Below are 17122 nucleotides of genomic sequence, written 5' to 3' on the forward strand. Positions count from 1 at the left end.
CCAGCTTTCCCATGATCCTCTGCTGCATGCGTTTATTCTACCCATGATTTGCATGATCCCTTTTTTTGTTTGGTTTGATAACTTTTGATCTTTTGTGTTGTTGTTTGTTTGTTTGTTTGTTTGTTTTCTTTTGTTTTCTTTTTTTTTTTATGCCCATCTTTGTTTTGTTCCCTGCCTTTGGTTGGATCCACTTCCTGTGTGTGTGTGTTGTCATTTCCTGTCCAGTGCTGGAGTTTGAGCTACGGAAAGCAAAGGAGACCATTCAGGCTCTGCGCGCCAACTTGACTCAGGCAGCAGGTGTGGCGTACTTTCAACTTCTTCTACACCCGAACCCTATTTGTTATAGCCTTCTCTCTTTTTTTGTCAATACGTCTGGATAACTGATGTTCAACCTCTATTCAAACATTTAATATTTCCTCAATTTCTCAGAGAGCGAAGTGTCCTCTCAGGAGAGAAAAAACTTCAAGTCAAGTCCTGAAATTCAGGTGGGGAATCTCCTGAGTGTTGAAAATGCATAAAAAAAAACGTGTTAATTATTGGATGTAATCCGTGAAACTTTTGAGCGGGCATCACTGATATCCTCTCTTTTTTTCCTATCTTAGGAGCCTATACGCCCACTGGAGAAAAGAGCCTTAAACTTCCTTGTGAATGAATATTTATTAAAAAATGAATACAAACTTTCATCCATCACCTTCTCAGATGAAAATGATGACCAGGTAAACACTATTTTTGGCTGCCTTGCGTTTCGAGACACTGAAAAATATATAAATGCAGTTGACCTTAAATAAACTGGTTCGTTCTTAAAGAAAGAATATGAAACCATGACTGATGTGACCATCAATAGATTCAGTAGTTAAGATAACCTGCCGTGTTCTGAGCTTGTATTGTATTCTGCAAAGACCTACATAAAGTAATACAATAAACGAGTATCGTTTGAAGGCTCGAAAACAGATAATCACACAGTTAGTAAACGATACTAAAGCAAAACCAAACAATAATTGAATCATTTTCTTTTATGTTTGTTTTCAGGACTTTGAGTTGTGGGATGATGTTGGCCTCAACATCCCAAAACCCCCCGACCTGTTGCAGCTCTACAGGAACTGCGGCAGCACCCACCCTTCACTGAGGGACATGGTGGATGTGTCAGTCGGGGTGGATTTCAGTGAGCTTCCAGGAAACTGCATTACCCAAGAGCTCCCGAAGAAGCCTGATTTGTCACAACGGGTGTGTAGAAGTAAAGTTGTCATCCATTTTGCAGGCAGCGTGCCCCTTGCATCGCACCGCAAGAAATGAAGTGACACAAATTTGTGTTAGTTGTTCACAATTGTTCACAACGCAGTGTTTCCCACACATAGACTAATTTGTGGCGGTGCGCCACAGATTAAACACCGGCCGCCACACATTGCGTTTCTTTATTTTTTATTTTTTTAACGCGATTTAAAAAATACTCGTATTCGTTAAGCTGCATTTCCTTTCCCTGCTCTCCCTCCGTCTCTCTGTCCCTCGCGTCTCTCTCGCATAGCCTACTCACACACACAGTCCCTCCCCTCCGTGCTTCCCTGGAAGCTTGCTAGCTTCAGCGTCGCGTTAGATTAGCTCATCCGAAAGAAGACGGCTGGCGAAATTCACGAAAGGTTGGTATCACGTGCACCTTTATAAAAATCACACATTTAAAAAGTCCTATAAAAATATTTTATATTTTGAATACAATGTTGTCCCGTCCCGTCCCATAGCAAACAAGCGATTACGCCTTCTTTATAAAGTTAACTAGTCGCAAGTTTGCCGTTTTAAAAAAAAAAAAAGATCTGAAATGTGGTCTATTTAGTCTGTGTTATAACCCCCTTAATTTTCGATTAAGTAGAAATGGGTCTGGGTTCTTATGGGTTAATACAATAAAGTTCTGTGTGACAAATTATTAACGAAGGAGTTATTTTGAAGAATAACTCCTTATTCTTCAAAATGTGGTGGCCCACCACCACGCATTGCCTTCACATCTGTGGGAAACACTGCAACGGTTAACACAAATCCAACCAATATCTCGATCTTTTCGTCTAACTTTTGACTTCCTAGTGGTAACGCTGCAGTAGACCCTGAGAACCGTGGTGAGACCCTGAGTGGAGTAACTTAATTGGATTGAAATATGTCGGGTTGTTCAAATGCTGTGAACTTGGCCTCAGACTGAATCACTCACTCATTCTGAGTTATGTTTCAATTAAAAGTTTCTTTAAACGTGAATGGTCTTGACTGCTGAAAGCTTTTATATCTGTACGGTTTAACAAGACCCTGAAAATGACTGATAAAAAGGTGATAACCCTTATTGTTGGCAGACATAATAATGACTGAAACCCCTCTTTAAGTCTCAGTCTTTAGAAGTTGTTCTCAGGCCAGGTATTGAAGCCCCTGTTGCCCTATTGTGTGAGTGTGTCTGTAAAGCCCCTTTGTCACTCATGCACTGCTTTCGATTAATCTGGTAGCCACTGAATGTGTCGTTGTCATGCGTGAATTACTCCCCCGGTGCTTTTCCTTGGCATTTTGAGACTGAAATCCGACTGGGTCAGGCCTAATAATATGTACACTTTCAGTGTGGTTTAACTGTGAGCAGCGGCTGTAAAGTTACCGGACGGACACGTACAGCAGCAGTGGGTTAGTTTGACATATGACCAGCTGTACAGAAGAATCCAACGTTTTAAATAGATAAGTGCTCGAGCTGTGGCTGAAGCCACCGATTTTCTGTCTGAACAGATACAAATATTTTCAAGATTGTTAACTGTTCCCACCCACTTCCACTTCCTTGAACACGATGCTCTGTGAATGTTGGCTCGATAGGAACTTTTTTTTCTGGCAAAAACAACATGTTATGAAAAAACTAACTCCGCAAGGGCTTAAAGAGCTCAGCAAGTGTAAACATGTATAAATGTGATATTTTCAGCTGCTTTCATCTACAGTCACTATGATTCAGCCAACCACTGTGTGCTTTAATGAATTGCTATGATGATAAGACATGTTGTGAAAACAAAAATGTGACTATAAAAGGCTATTGTGTTACACCTAACTTTATGTACTGTCCAACCATGGTTCCTTTAGTCACTTTCACAGGCAGTCTGAATCAAACTCGGAGGAACAATAGTGGAAAAGGGATCGAAGGAAGGTTGAAGGCCTTAATGGAGAAATGTCACCGTATAAAGCTATATGACTCTCTATGTAAATGTGGCCAATTCAGTCCTAAGTGCTTTGTGTGGTCAACTAGAGACACTAGAAAGGCGCTACACAAATGTTGTCCAGTTACTTTAAAGTTTAGCTATTAAACTGCCCCAATGTTTAAGTTATTTAATGGGATTTTTTTTTTTTTTTAATCGTGTTCAACCTAAAAAAAACAAACAAGATGTTCTCTTTTATTGACATTTATTTGTGTACCTCAGCGTTTTTGATTCTGCAGTAGCTGTTTCTTTTCTGATGCTTAAGCTGTAAAGATATTTTGGTGCACATTTTTGTCAGACCTTAGGGTTGTAATGAATAATACAAATAAAAAGAAAAGATCCCCTAAGTAGTTAAAAATGTTGCCATTCATGTTTAAACTTTTAAGAAAAGCTGCCAGAAATCGAAGCATTTTAGGCCACAGTAATTGCAGGGGAAAAGCCTTTAAAATCCTCAAAGTGCTGATTAAAGGCTTTGTGATAAAGACATCATTGCCTTCCCCTGAAGAGACTTATTTTTGTAACTTTTTAAACACCTGCTCTTGGCCAGAAATTGTAACACTTTTTTTCTTTCATTTCTTCAACAGCAGCAAACAGAAGTGGTGCAAGAATTGGAGTACCAGCTCAGCCTACTCAGCAGTGAGAAGCAGAGCCTGGCTGAACAGATCAAGAAACTGCAGAGGTAGGTGTACTGGTGCACGATTTTGCTCATCTACTCATCTGTATGTCAGACTGGCTGACATACAGATGCTGTGATGCTGATGAGATTTCCTTTGTATCTTAATAGCTATATGCTTTTTGGACAAGGACGTTCACCACGACCTTGTACACCTTGTAGGGTATAATTAGAAGCATCCATTAAAAATCTTAAAGGTTTTCAGCTCTGTTCCACATTATTGCCAAAACTTTCCCACACGAATTCCTGAGGTGGGACCAACATGTAAAAAATGCCACTGCTGAATGAATTTACAGAGGAAACCCTGCTCTGATACGATTTGTATTCCATTGTAGACTCTGGAATTGCCAACACTAAGATTGTACCACCTACCATACTCGTAATGACTTGCCGCCACACTAATATAAGGTGTACGTCTTTATTGACAAGGTCTTTTGTTTAATCCGCTTCACAGTGAGATTCAGACTCTGAAAAGGACCGTCTCCTCCCCACCTCCGGCCACTCTGAACCTGGGCTCTCAGAATTCACCGAATCCCTCCTCCTCTTCTGTTTACTCCACTGACCCTCCCTCCGTGGTATGCGGTTCCTTTAAATATGTAGTGATGATGTAATTATGTGTTGGCATAGGACCAGTATCATGTAATAAGTACCATGATTATCACAACCAACAAGAAACTCATTTTGTGTCAATGTAAATTTGCGTTTAACGTATCCATCCTGATTTTATGTTGTCTTACCCTCAGCCTCCTATAGATAATGGCAAGTATCTAGATGTCAGAGGGGTTTCAGACCCTGAAAAAGACCATCCCTCTCCTCAGAGCACATCACAGCCCCGCATACAGTCCTGCAGCAAGATCAGTGCTCAGTTTGATCAACCAAACAGGTAAGTGATGCAGAGATGTATTTACATGTTCACAAAGATGTTTATGTTCTTAGCCATCATTAAAACTCTGCTCATACGGGTGAATATAGAGGGTCTGTCAGAGTCTAGTTTTTCACTATGGGAATGCTTTTTCTTTTTCCTAACTCCTCAAGCAAATTACCATCTAGTAGACATTTTTATGTTTAATAAGTTAGTGTAAGCTTATGAAAAGGAATTAAAATGTCAACCTCAGCCACCTCTCGTGCGTTTTCTTACACATCTCTTACACATTAAATTCCATTGACTCAAAGCAGTCAATGGAAACTTTGGAAACTATCCTCTCCCAGGCTTACTGCCAAATATTCAACCCATTCCATCAGCAAGGGCCCTCTCAAGGGGCTGGTTTGTGTCCAAGCATCATCAATCCACTTGACAAAGGCAGCTTCAATCACAGGTGCTCTCCCAGTGTGCAACTCTTTTGTGTTTTCATCACACGCTGCCACAAGTGGTTCTATTTGATCTACAATAGCAATCTTGAGATTTACATTATCCTAACAAATTCTTCACATTGGAGTTTAGTGCAACAATGTCTAATATAAAAAAGAAAAGACTATTGTAAGCAAGACCACTTGATTACAGTACGTTTATTACCCAAACAGCAACATTTTTTTCAGAAATGAAACTGTTCTCTCCATATTATTGAATAATTGCTTTACATGTGGTCATTATGAGCAGTTTCCTCCGTGGAAAGATGTAAACGCGCACTAGAAAATGAAAATCCTTGTGTCGGCAGTGTTATATTTGTCCCTGACTGTATTTGTCTTGATAAATGTGAGGCAATGCGCAGTTGAAATGTCTGATTATAGATAAAATTCCTTTAATTATTCCTTAGTAATCTTCACTGTAAGTTACTTCACACACTGACATTCAGTAAGTCTCACACTGGTCCACTAATGTTACCCATCTCAGTGTAGTTACAACATATGGCCACTAGATGGAAGTAGTTATCAGTAACTACAGTGCAGGAAAAACAGCAGTTAATAAGTAAGGGTCTGTGCTCTTGACTGAAAAGGTTTCTTCAGAGTACATAATTGCTTTTGATTTATGTTTAAACAGATCTTACGTGTATGTTTAGTGCTTTAACTATCAGTGAATCAGCTGATCAAGTGAATACTTTGTGTTTTTCTAAGTTGACCTTTCTTTTGTAATGCATGCTTCCCTTTTTAAGACTTCAGATTCATGGGCAGTTATATAAAAATCGAGTGGCCTTTTTTTCACACATCATCTATCTAGAGTTTCAAAAAGAAATGGCAGCCTCGAGCTGTCTTGCAGCTTGGCCTAGTCCGTTGCTCTGTCATTCAGTGGTCAGAGCAATCTTCAAAGTTTCTGTGGACTTCAGAGTAAATGTTGCAGACCGTACGGTAATGACTGTTTCTCGTCTCTGGTTTTTTGTTTTTCCAGGAAGTTATCCCCGGCCTTCCAGCAAGCCTTGCTGTCCTTCTGCAGAATGTGCTCCGACAGCCGCCTTGGAGCAGAGGTCAGCGCCACAAAGTGATCAAAATAAAATCGATACACGTAAGGACGTTAACAACAGCAGTGCACGTTATCGCCCTTGTCTCCAGGTGTCTCGTATAGCAGACAGCGAGGCGAGTGTGATGCTAATGCTGGGTCGATGTCTCCCTCACATCGTCCCTAATGTCCTTCTAGCTAAACGAGAGGTAACCCGACTTCTGCCGCTCATCCTGCTCCTCTTCATCTCCTCCCTGCTTCCCCCTCATTATTGTTACCATCACAGGCATCTTGTCTTAATGTCCAATAGATGCACACAGAGCAGCAAGGTTACGCAGGGTGAACATTTGCTGTGGGGTACAAAAAATATGGTACGGTACGCCTTGCAACCTCGTATCCAAAATATATCTGCATGCAGCTTATGGTTACCGACTCGAGAAGACCTGAGGGTTCCTTAACATTTAGGGCATAGAGGTGCTATGTCTACATGCATTATTTCTCTGCATGTTTGATTTAAGAAACCTTTTTACAAATTATAGATGAAGGCGAGATTTCTAGTAAAAGTTTATATTGTCAATTCAGTGCCAAACACCACATTGTTCATAAACCATAAAAAGACTGTATTCTTAATTAAAATGTGTTTGTCCAACTTGGGTAAAAGTGATAAACATGTCTTTTTTTCACCATCTGTTTTTGCCTAAAGTATTTAGTTTAGTTTTTTTTCCAGAAAGCACAACAAGTTTTTCTTGGTTTAGGCCCCAAGGTATTTCCCAAAATCCAGCTCAAATGTACTGTGATGGTGTGCAGTCCTCTTGTTTCTGGTCTAACTGGCGTTTCTAGTTGCTTGTTTAAGACCATCGTACAGATGTGTTCGTCCAACTCGAGCTGCACAATGCACCTTTATCACCTGGCCTTTTCAGAATTGTGTTTTTCTGCCAAATTTCAGGTTGGTGTTTCTCAAGAAATAAACAATGCTGACAGGAATAATCAGACTTTTTAAACGTATAAATTCCTTGCTGACTTGTGTCTTATCTATTGATTTGAAATCTTACCTCTTCATGGTGTCATTTTGTTTCCACCATCATCTCTCCACTAGTATATTTGTCACCCGCTCACATTTGCTGCCCTTTTTGCCTTCACTGGATTTATTTTTATTCCTCTCTTTTTCGTCTCACTCATTCTCTCACTCTCATGCATGCCTCTCTTCTAGAGAATGGTTACACATCTTTGCCAGGTGAGTCTTTCATGCACTCATCTGCATGGTTCTGACATGACCTATAGACGTATGGGACTAAAGAGCAGCTCCCTAAGCTACAACTGCTGACACACTGACAGTTTTTGTAGCTGTTATTTACTTATTGTTGGCACGAGCCCTGACATTTATGCAAATAGTTTTTCTGCCACCTTGCAGTATGTTTTAAAAACACGAGACACGTGACCAAGAATATCAACAATCGTGCACTGTTAGCAAAAGTTAAGCAGTCGTAGCTTCACATGGGTCATGTTGTACTGTATGTCAGTTAAATCAAATGTATCATTACTCTCCTTTGCTGATTGTTCCCTTGTCTGTTTTATTTGCTGCAGTTTTAATCCGCTAACTGCCTTTAAGTTCATTTGCTTAAAAACTATACAAACCAATTAACAACAAAAAAGATGAAAACTAAATAAGCGCAGGACTTCTTTTGTACAAACGATCATTATTTCTGTTAACCTGGCTAGATTTAAAGCAGCTTTTTCACTTTAACAGTGACAAACGAGGTGCATTTTGTTTCTCAGGTGCTTAGTTTTAATTCATTCTGAAAAGGAAATGAGTTATTGAAATAGAGTAGGCATTAACAAGCCATTTCTCCCTGTGAGCTGTTATGCAGACACCTGCACAGGTGCTCTGCCTACACTAACTGCTTGCATGCAATTAGTGTTTGTGAGTGTGTGTGTCCATGTGTACGTAAACACAATGTACCTGAATTTTGTGCTGTGTTGAAACTTGATGTGACAGAAAATTAGCGAGTGTCTGAAAGAGACGAGTCTGGTTTGAGCAGTTCTTGGTTGTGCTACTTTGCATATCGCCATGGCAACCTAGTTGTAATTAACCAAAGGCAGTTATGACCTACTTAATCTCTTTGCGAAATCAAGGTAAACAAACTGAAGGGAGAGGCTGGCAAGAAATGAGAGCGCTGCAGAACACTGAGACTTTGGGGTCCCTCATGATTGGTGTGGACTTTGCTCCGTGTCCGTTAGATTCACAGACCATGACGCGGGATATTCAGATGAACATGCAGCTGCTCACACTTCCGTCTTGCAACTTGAAGCTTTCCAACTACCACAAGCGAGGAGACACACCTTGAGTTGTTTGAATGTGACACCCACTTAAGAACAAAAGGTGTTTGACTTGAAACTGTAGTATGATAGATGGAGGCTCTGCCTGCCACCTGGCCGTGTTATCAGACTCCGTAAATCATTAAACGTGATGACTTTTCTCAAGACACAGGACTGCGCTGTTGTGATACAATTTGATTTGCATCGACTTTGTATCGATCATTTGCACCAGATTTTTACAGTTTACTTTTAGCTTTACAGGCTTTTGGTTTTGAACAAAACCTTTTAAACCTGTTAAAATTTTTGATCTTATGATCTTTCTTGTTGAAAAGTCAGGGGTCTAAAAGATGGACCCAATAATTGTCGAGAATTTCAACACAAAAACCAGTTCCAACCTCACTGCGCCGCAAGACGAAAAAAGGCAGGGGATCTTCAGTCATTGGCATCTGTGCAGAGGACGTTGAAGTGTTTCATGTTTTAAGGGAAAGCTTTGAGTTCCTGATCTGCATATGGGTCATTTAGTATCAAAGTGTTTTAGCTCTGCTCTTTGAGGCGTCAGGCTCGCTGACTTTGGATCTTGGCGTCCTTCTGTCCACTCTACATGCCCACAATGTTTACCCAGAACTGCTCAGAAGTTAAACCTCGTGAAGGAGTCCTCACATCAGAAACACGGGGTTTCACACAGAAATAGAGCAGGGTCAGCACGGTTTCTGGCTTTTAAGATGCGTGCTCTTTATGAATTCCACCATTTGTTTGCTCTTTGGAAAAAAAACCTTGTGAAGCTTCATAGTATTTTCAGTCACCAAAGGCAAAAGATTATTAAATGTGGCGGCTACATTTGGCTGAACTTTGTTCATTTGCAGCTCTTCGACTCTGATTTCACCCATGCTGTACTTGCTGTTAAACTCTCAAAATGACCCTCTGATACATGAATGTTTGTATTTTTACTTTGTAAAAGTTTTCCAACCTGGCACACTGAGCAGTTGACTCATCCCAGCCCATCTTTACCCGCTTCTCTCAGTTAGGTTCATGTGTCTATCCAATGTTGGGGTTTTGCTTGTTCTTCCAAGACTTGGCAGAAATATGCGATATCTTACTGGAAAAAAAAAAAAAAGTTTGAAAAAAAATATTTTTAACTCTGTGTGCACTCTCTAATTTCGGTGTGTGTGGCGGGAATGTAGAGCTGACCGCAATATGGCCGTGGAGGCCCTCTATCAAGGGCAGCTGAGCTCCCTCCTCTTTGGCTGGAGGGCCCGTCAACTCTGTCTGAACTCTGGGACAGAGCTCAGGTTTGGAGGGGAAAGTAGTGCTTTAGGTATGAGTGTGTCAGCATTCAGCCCTGTGTCCAGGTGTGTGCATGCACTTGGTAATTGTGTACGTGCGTGACCCCACAAACACCGAATGAGTCAAAGTGTTAACACCGACGAGGTATTCAAGGTAAGCATGTTTTCAGCGGTGTTGATGGACTTCTGTTGGTTTTCAAAGGTGACGCCTTGTCCTCCTTGTTCCCTGTGACTTCTCCATCTTTTTTTTTTTTTGATAAACACCTTGTCTTTTCCTATTCCCGCTACTCTATAGACCGAATGGCCTGCTTGACTTCTACCGACCACTCTTTCCCTACGTGTCATAACAGTCTCTTCTTTCCTAAAGGTAGTTCATCTGATGCCAGCTCTGTGCGTTGTCTTTTTCTCACTGACAGGAGTTGATTCCACTCATCTTGTGTACTGCATGCCTTCACCCAGAACCTAAAGAGAGGGACCAGCTCCTCCATATACTCTTTAACTTAATCAAAAGACCAGATGATGAGCAGAGGTATGCATAGCTGTATGTATGCATGCAGATATGGTGACACGCGCATGTTTGGCTGATTTAATAATTCTACCAATTTACCGACATCGGGAGACGAGACAGTATATCAGTTGATCAATGTTTACTCATGTGTATGTGTGTGTGTGTTTCCAAAGACAAATGATCTTGACGGGCTGCGTTGCATTTGCAAGGCATGTGGGTCCCACTCGTGTCGAGGCTGAGCTCCTTCCTCAGTGCTGGGAACAGGTACAGTACATACACTGCAGGTAGCATTTTTTTATCCAATGAGTCATGTTACTGATTTATACTTAGTATATTATCATTCAACTATATATTACTTTTGTCCTATATTTACCTTTCTGTGATACTGTTTCCACTTTCTTTTGTATTTGAGAACAACAGCCAAGACTCTTTCTCTTAAGCCCCTGATTTGATGTGTTGTTCAAGCAACACTTTGTCTAACTGACGAAACAACCGCTGTTGTTGTAATTTCATTCTCAAAAATCGCTCGTTGCCTTGTGAGCGTCCTTGACATACATTTGAGAGCAGTTTTTTGTTTTTATTGCCACCTGTGTCACCACATTCCCAATCAACAAAATATGCTGCCATGGCAACGACAGCTGCCAACAGTTTGGAGGCTGAGAATCTGCAAGGAAAGACAAATTGTGGTTTCCACAGGGTCAGCATGTTGATGATATTCAAGTTGTTTCCATTCCAGGGTGACTACACTCCCGTCTATTTCTCCCTCCCTTTCAACTTTTGGTTCCTCTTTTACATTCAACATTTCTTTGTCTAAATTTGTCCTTCGCAGATTAATCACAAATATCCAGAGAGGAGACTGTTGGTGGCTGAGTCCTGTGGAGCCTTAGCACCTTACCTGCCTGTAAGAACATATAGTGCATACAGTTAAAAAGGGACTGGGCACGAATGGAGGTGGAAAAACTACATGAGTTCTCTGTTTTACGTTCTGTTGCTGCAGAAGGAGATTCGCAGCTCTCTCGTGTTGTCCATGTTGCAGCAGATGCTTGCTGAGGACAAGGCTGACATGGTCAGGGAGGCTGTGGTCAAGAGTTTGGGTATTATCATGGGTTACATTGATGGCTCTGACAAGTACTCCCAGGTATGTTTTTTTCAGAGGGAAACATATTAAGGTCGTTTTTTTAAATGCTACTTACTTTTCTTGTCATTTTAAGTCCGGGGTTTTTCAACCGATGCTCTTGTCACCCCCGTTTATAATCGGTGGGCGACTCTTCACGCTGCTGTTTTGTTCATTGCAGGGTTTCGAGCTAATGCTGCTGTCCCTTGGGGACCCATCGGAGCGAGTGGTCAATGCAGTCCACCAGGTCTTCATCCCTGCCTTTGCTGCCTGGACCACAGAGCTGGGAAACCTTCAGACTGGACTCATCCCTTCCCTGCTGGCACGTATTGAGAAACTACTTACGGTAAGTACAGTCTGTTAACTTGAATTCCTTTGAACTCTTGTTTCAAGGCTAAAAATGTTGGCACGTGGTAGTTAGCGGCTCTCGTTTGCTTTCCATACTAATTGATGCTTCTTTCTGCAGCAGGGAGAACATGGTCTGGATGAACACAAGCTACATATTTTTCTGTCAGCCCTTCAGTCTCTCATCCCGCCTCTGTTTGCTGTGGTGCTGCAGAATGCACCTTTCACCAGCAGAGCCAAAGTCAACGGAGACATACCCACAATAGAAGGTAAGATGTCTGTCTGTCTGTAACACACAAACAGAGTTTTTTTTTTATTTCAGAGTGACAACATTGGAATTTTTTCTCGCTTCAAGATGATTTATAATAATGCTGTGTTTTTTGTATTAGATTCTTTAAGCAACACATTTACTGGATTTCCACTGTGGTCTTGTATCGTTTGGCCCTTTAGTGACCCGGTTTCCCAGGCCAGCTTCTCCTCTCCAGGATGTGGCTACAATCATCGGCAGCAGAGAGATGCTAAGTGCTCTGCTGTTACTCTATGATCACCAGCTAGAGCATGAGGGAACCACTGGCTGGGACAGCCTACTATGGGTGGTCAATCAGCTGTAAGCAAAGCACACATACATACAAACATCCATCCATCCATCCATCCATCCATTTTCTATACCGCTGAATCCGTCGGTCGGGTCGCGGGGGGGCTGGAGCCTATCCCAGCAGTCAATGGGCGAGAGGCGGGGTACACCCTGGACAGGCCGCCAGTCCATCTCAGAGACAAACGAGACAAACATACATACAAACATTTGCAGTCAAATTTCATTAACATCACTTCCGGGGGGATGGTTTTTCTGTAAAGCTGTAACTATGATCGCTACTTTCTATATTTAAGATCCCATTATTGTCCTTGCATAATAAGAATTTGTATTCCACAATCAGACCATTATCATGGCTTAAACCAAACCTTTCTAAACTTTTTAGGTAGTAAAAAGTATTCCCAAAATATTCCTCATTTGTTGGTGCTTTGCTATCGATTTTAAATTAATGAAAAAAAAATACTTCATCTCGAAGCGAAACAGTATTGTAGCATCTTTCATTATGAAGAGTTACTGCTGCTGGGCCGTGTTGTTCTTTAAAGTTTGCTTTAAAATGATGGAAGCCTCCGGCACACCCTATGCACTGCAGTGTCTTACAGAACCCTGCACAACATCCTGGTCCTTTACTTTTAGCCAAGCATTTTTTTGCCACAACATTTCCGTCACACGAGAATTTAAACGTGTTCCAGTATACTCGCGTAGGGACTGGCACATGATCTCGGCCCTTGGCTGCCCCTTTATCCCTCTGCTCTGGTAGGGTCCAACTGCAGACCACACTCCACAGGTCTTTCCACTCTGAGCCAATCAGATTATGGCACATTTAGATGGTCTTATTATGGAGTTATTTTCACCTTGACTGTCTTTCAAAATCTGTTCTCTCTTAAAATGTTGATTAGATTGCCATAAGACTACACGTCTAGTTATTGTAATATTACATTTCTCAAACTTCTGGACTAAACCAAATGGTTTATACATCCAAATGATAAGATCAGGGGGGGTTAAAGTACAAAACAAAATAAGACAATATGTTTGATGATCATATGTTCATGTAATTATATATATGTGCATTCGTTTGAACAGGTTGTTTTGTAACAAAGTAGCACAAATGGAGCTGGTAAAGTTGGACCAAAGTTGTAATGTAAATGAAAGTGAGGTAACTACACTACTTACTTTTTACCTCAAATTCATCTAGAAACTGATTGTAGGAGACAAATAAAGTGAAATAAGTTACTTTAGTTTGTCTACTCCTGCTCAAATTCATATTTTCATACTACGCTGTTATGTTGTACCATTCCTATGCCGACCTCAAACCATGTACTTATATTTAATGAACTACATGATGACAGCACAATACATACACTCTGTCCCGCTTCTTCTCCTTATAATGGAGGCGGGCCCTGCAATGTGACCGTTGTAAACAGATAAAACAGATTTATGTCCACCGCAACATGAGTAAGACGAGCACATACACTGAAACAGTGAGTGATATTTCGAGGGCACTGTGGTGAAATGAGTTGAAATGCAGTATGTACATCCGCTGATTTCTGTCCGTCTGCTCCTCCTCCAGCCTGCCTCAGCTCATAGAGATTGTGGGTCGCATCAATGTGACATCATCGACTTGTGTTCACGAGTTCTCCCGCTTCTTCTGGAGATTGTGCCGCACCTTTGGCAAGATTTTCACCAACACTAAGGTGCAGCCGTGGCACCTGTCTAAATGAGATATTCAGCTTAGGTTGGAGTAGTTGGAGTAAATTCCCCCAGTTTGGTTTATCTTCTGAACATCTTCATGAAATAATTAGTTTTTGAATAATGTTTAAATGAATGATTTGTGACAATTACCATAAGAATTGCATTACAGTTTGCGCACAAGAGAGAATATTTAATTAAGGTGTCGATATTTCATTTGTCTTCATGATCTTTTCAGGTGAAACCACAGTTCCAGGAGATTCTCCGACTCTCTGAAGAGAACGTTGGTAAGAGCAGTATTTTTTTTTTTTTGTGTACACACAAATGTGGAAGGCTTTTCTCAGCTCTCTTGAGAGAATGTTGATAGGTGGAGCTCAGACGCAGACACCATTGATGTAAACAAGCTATTTGGAGTCTGTTATGGGTGTTCCCCTTCTCCCCCCCCCCCCCCCTAATTCCAGACATGTTTCTGTTGTTATAAAGAAGTGCTTGGTCTCATTCGGCTGCCGAGTGATTTAGCTTTTGGTATTGTGGCCGTCGTTGAAATGTGTTTTGTACTGAGACCCTGTCAGTGTTGAGGTCATCGCGACCTTTCTATAGCTGTTTCCCCATTCAGTGGCTTTTTGTAAAGCCACAACAACACAATGTATATTGAGGCCACAGGTTTTGCAGACATGGTCACATTAACAAATGTTAAGTACAATGTGATTGATGATGGTCATTTCATGCTTGTTTGTATGTTTTGAACAATTCCTTCCGATTAATTAAGCCAAAAAAAAAAAAAAAAAACACATGATATGAATCACATGTGCATGACACATGCAATAAGGCCGGAACTGTGAGCAGCCTTAAAGGCTCGTGTATACTTCGCAGCAGTGTGTCGCAGTGAGCTTGTCGCAGACACGACGCAGTCATTTTTGATTTATGCCTTGAAGCGCTGTCTGCGCTATGTTAATCCCACGCCACAACGCAAGAGGGACTATCACGAACAAGCTAGGATTGTGGGTGTTACGGTTACGGAGGTCATTCAACAACAATGGCGACTGGACGAATGCGCACTTTGATTGAGATGCAGCTGATCGATCTAGAAATAGAAGAAATATTGCTACTACTGGAGCTGGCAGAGAGGCGAAAGAATCGTCACGGTTAGCACGGTTAGCGTCAGCCGGTTAGCAAACCGGAAATACGCATCGTGTAGAGCGGATGTAGAGTTGACCAATCAGACGCCTCCTTTCTCTCCTCCCTGCGGCGATGTCTGCGGCACTGTCTGCGGTGAGTTACAATTTTGAGGAGGTGCACCAGAGTGTCTGCGTAGGGGGGGGGGGGGGGGGGGGGGCATGTCTGCGTTAACTGCGACACACACGCAGACGACCTGGTTTCCGAGTATAAACACAGCCATTATAACGAACAGCCTTGCCACTCTGTATTAAGCCCCATTGTACCGGCTTTTTGGCTGCAGTTCCACCAGAATTCCACTGGGGGCGTCGGTGGAGACCAGAATGAATGGGGCCCAATGGAGCTAGATGCTACAAATGGTCAGTTTCACCTAAGTCTCCTCAAGAGCGCTCAGATTTGAATGTAGTTTCTGAGAGCTCAACATGGGTTTCAAGTAAAAAATCTACTGAACGAGTACATATATCGCTTTGATTTCTTACTGGTTGGCTTCTTGTTGTCCACAACGCGCTAGCATTGTGCTAATGACAGCTGGTCGACCCGCTATGTATGACGTCATATACACTTCAAATCCTTTTTTTAAGCAAATGAGTGGCTCTAAAAATCTAAAACTCAGCCATGGGTATTTTCTAAACACCCTTTTTCGAAAATAACATTCGAATTACTAGAGAAAAAATTATATCTTGAGATAAGGGCACGAAAGGGCGTATAGCTCCATAGGACTCCATTCATTCTGGTCTCCAAAATTGGGCGCCCCACGTGGAAAAAGGGTGGAACTGCAACCAAAATCGCCTCGTTGGAAACCGGAAATGCACCGTGAGTGGCGTATCTGTCCTATTATAGAATCTGTGGTATAAATCAGGCTTAAGGCTGATTCATACTCGGCGCAACCTCGCTCATACTAGCTGGTCGCAAATGGCGCAAACGGTCACGTGTCCCAAAATTCCGCCACGCCCCCCTTCGCAAGCTAGAAAATCCTCGCGCGTCGCAAGGGCGCGCACACAACTTTTTTTCTGACTTCGCGCAAGCTCAACCGGAAACAGCTGACCAAGAAAAAGAAAAAATGAACACTGCAGAGACCGCGGTGACCGAGAGGATGCGCCTTTACAAACATCTGTACGACACGTCTATGAAGTTACACTGGGACAACGTTTGACAAAGTTCGTCTTGTTGCAAAGGACGAACAATCCACCATCTCTTCTGTTTTTGCCGCAGACGCTTAGCTCTGAGATACATATACAGTTCTACACCCAGAGTAAATTCATTCCTCATCAGATGTGCCAGCCTCCGCTGACGTGACACCACAGGTGGCATTGTGTATGCTTTCTTCGTATGCTTTTCAGCTTGTTTCCTCAACAGTGACGCTCGCTGGTCTGGAGAGAACTGCAAATGTGACGCATTCTCGGCGCAAACTGCGCTTATTAGCTGAAGGAACTGTGAAGGGGCTGGCGCTTTCGATGACGTCATTAATGGTTCTCGAGCCAGAACAGTTGCGCGTTTGCGCCGAGTATGAATCAGCCTTTAATAACCAGTTGTTCAATGCAGCTTTGAGAAATCTATCTTTTTTTTTTTTTTTTTTGTAGTTACTGAAAAAGAAGTTATTGGAATTTCGATTGCTGTCACTATAGGTTTAATCTTTACAGCCATTTTGTTCTGTTTCTTTGCTTTTGTTAGATATTTCAGAGGGGAACGATGTTCTCACGAAAGCCACAGTCCCCATCTATGCTACTGGAGTGCTGACATGTTACAACCAGGTAACTTGGCAGCTCAGAGCACTTGATTTCCGTTAGGAGGTCTCAGAACTTTTGATGCTTCTTGGTGTGCAAGGAAATTAAGCTGTACTCGAAATTTATAGCAGGCTCAC

The 17122-nt window shown here is 41.8% G+C and overlaps 1 protein-coding gene across 7 annotated transcripts in view; it reads left to right on the forward strand.

The window, feature by feature from the left end:
• The window catches only part of relch (RAB11 binding and LisH domain, coiled-coil and HEAT repeat containing), a 36044-nt gene that overhangs the window by 8836 nt on the left and 10086 nt on the right, over positions 1-17122 (forward strand). For 2 of the 7 annotated variants that reach the window (XM_075452827.1, XM_075452828.1), the window contains exons 3-22: positions 226-297; positions 430-485; positions 603-716; positions 1030-1224; positions 3782-3876; positions 4325-4445; positions 4614-4753; positions 6194-6269; positions 6355-6450; positions 7452-7475; positions 10257-10369; positions 10522-10612; positions 11178-11249; positions 11346-11486; positions 11644-11808; positions 11929-12076; positions 12258-12414; positions 13967-14090; positions 14324-14372; positions 16933-17012. In XM_075452827.1, coding sequence (XP_075308942.1) covers positions 226-297; positions 430-485; positions 603-716; positions 1030-1224; positions 3782-3876; positions 4325-4445; positions 4614-4753; positions 6194-6269; positions 6355-6450; positions 7452-7475; positions 10257-10369; positions 10522-10612; positions 11178-11249; positions 11346-11486; positions 11644-11808; positions 11929-12076; positions 12258-12414; positions 13967-14090; positions 14324-14372; positions 16933-17012 — 2129 coding nt within the window. The remainder of the gene's footprint in view (positions 1-225; positions 298-429; positions 486-602; positions 717-1029; positions 1225-3781; positions 3877-4324; positions 4446-4613; positions 4754-6193; positions 6270-6354; positions 6451-7451; positions 7476-10256; positions 10370-10521; positions 10613-11177; positions 11250-11345; positions 11487-11643; positions 11809-11928; positions 12077-12257; positions 12415-13966; positions 14091-14323; positions 14373-16932; positions 17013-17122) is intronic. The other 5 variants (XM_075452830.1, XM_075452831.1, XM_075452829.1 and 2 more) reach the window with 4 other exon arrangements.

Source organism: Odontesthes bonariensis, chromosome 20, assembly GCF_027942865.1.
Source record: "Odontesthes bonariensis isolate fOdoBon6 chromosome 20, fOdoBon6.hap1, whole genome shotgun sequence".
NCBI classification, from domain to species: Eukaryota; Metazoa; Chordata; class Actinopteri; order Atheriniformes; family Atherinopsidae; genus Odontesthes; species Odontesthes bonariensis.